This window comes from Priapulus caudatus, unplaced genomic scaffold (assembly GCF_000485595.1).
Source record: "Priapulus caudatus unplaced genomic scaffold, Priapulus_caudatus-5.0.1 Scaffold28, whole genome shotgun sequence".
Taxonomy (NCBI): Eukaryota; Metazoa; Priapulida; class Priapulimorpha; order Priapulimorphida; family Priapulidae; genus Priapulus; species Priapulus caudatus.
The window spans coordinates 287,485-289,364 of NW_014577089.1; the positions used below are offsets into that span (position 1 = coordinate 287,485).

Consider the following 1,880-nt stretch of genomic DNA (forward strand, 5'->3'; position numbering starts at 1 on the left):
CACATGATTATAACGATGTTCAGAAAATTGAGAATAGATTTACGAAGTTACATGATGTTTACTGGTAAGAGCCGTTTGATGTAGACTTGTCCCGGCGTCATGCCTAAAGGCAATGTTTCCACAATACCCATGTGTTTGCCCAACTTTTACTAGTATGAAAGCAGTGCACGCACAAATCACATTTTTTGACTATAGTGTTTGTCAATAGGCTGTCCTGATAAAATAAGTCACATGTAAGGACACAATTACAGACACATCTGACATCGTTGTAAATATTTAAACTGGTCCCCGTCAACTACGTAAGGTCCACTCTACTAGCTCACTCACTATGCATCAGCGTGTGAATAGAATAAAAGGGTCTAGTAAAAGTAAAAAAAGTCTAGCAAATAATATAAGCCACAACATACACACAAACATACATACGAACATACTATACTACTTTATATTATAACAATATAATACATCAATAGTATCACAACAGTTTTCCAATTAGTGCAATAGTATCAACAATAGTACTTCAACTACTGCAATACTATTACAAAAGTAAAACTGCAACCAATAGTCACAGCTACTCTTAGCCATCCAGTCATTATTAAGCAGTTAAACAATCCTCCATGTTAGGGGAAGGACAGGGCGATGGAATTTAAGAATAGCTACAAACGTTTTTATTACTTATAGTATTATATACTTACTTAGGTAGATATGAAAGGTGAGAAGATGGCCGAGGAGAGCCAATGCAATGAGGCACAGTACTCCCGAGGCTGCCAAAACGCTGAGAAACACCTTGTCACAGACGGGCACAAACAGTTTCAGTACATCTGCAAAAAAAAACATCATTATCATTATTAATAGAACTGACATCACTGTTGTTGTTTTTTACCAAAATGATGAAGGGTAAGCTAGAACATTTCACTTTTCAATACTTGCTCAGTTTTTAGTATTAGTTTTAACTAAGAAGTTTAACTTAGAACCAAGTTTTAAGTAATTTAAAAATTACTTATATATATATATATTTAGACTACATGTACGATTTTACAGTTAAAAATAGCTGATAGAGTAATTGTAATATCACTTTTTACGAGTAGCTTCTGTATGAACAAAATAATACAATAGTCTCAATTATCTGACATAGTCAATTCGCGTGCTATATGTATATTGTATAATGTTTGTACTGTGCACGCATGCATAGCGTTTTGTGCAATAGATTGCCAATGCCTCGTCTCTCGGTGCATCACCTACCTACCTCTACTGACGTAAGTTCGTTTGGTCATCAACCACGCACCCGCACGCGCGCACACGCACCCGCACGCGCGCACACGCACACGTGCGCGTGCGAAAAGGCAATTACATTATGTTAACGTGTGTTATACCGATTATACGTGATGAAAAAAAAATGTTCATGCATCATGCATCCTTCTATAATTACTCTCTGTATTTTAAGTTAATCGATTTACCACTTGGCAGCGTAAGCACAAAAGATTATTGTACCGTACGTGCATTACCTGGTAGTCAAGAGAAGAGAAATCTTTATAGCAGGGATAATACTGTAGATTAAATTCTGGCTGCATCAGATAGTAAACGATTAAAGACGTCCGCTTGATATTCATGAGCTTGAAATATACGTAGCCTTCATACTCAGGGTATTTCACATAATTGAACACGCACTTTCTTGGTCACTTAAGCCCGGCGCACACGTGAGTTATTTTACTCAAGTAAAATGACACACGAGTCATTTTACTCACGTGTATGGCGGATTTTGGTTGAGTAATTTGACGCATGCGTCATTTTACTTGAGTAAAATAACTCACGTGTGCGCCGGGCTTAAGTGACCAAGAAAGTGCGTGTTCAATTATGTGAAATACCCTGAGTATGAAGGCTAC

The 1,880-nt window shown here is 37.1% G+C and overlaps 1 protein-coding gene across 1 annotated transcript in view; it reads right to left on the bottom strand.

Moving 5' to 3' along the window:
* Window positions 1-1,880, bottom strand: part of LOC106815426 (probable palmitoyltransferase ZDHHC1) — a 33,757-nt gene that overhangs the window by 18,097 nt on the left and 13,780 nt on the right. The window contains exon 7 of the mRNA XM_014819887.1: window positions 693-818. Coding sequence (XP_014675373.1) covers window positions 693-818 — 126 coding nt within the window. The remainder of the gene's footprint in view (window positions 1-692; window positions 819-1,880) is intronic.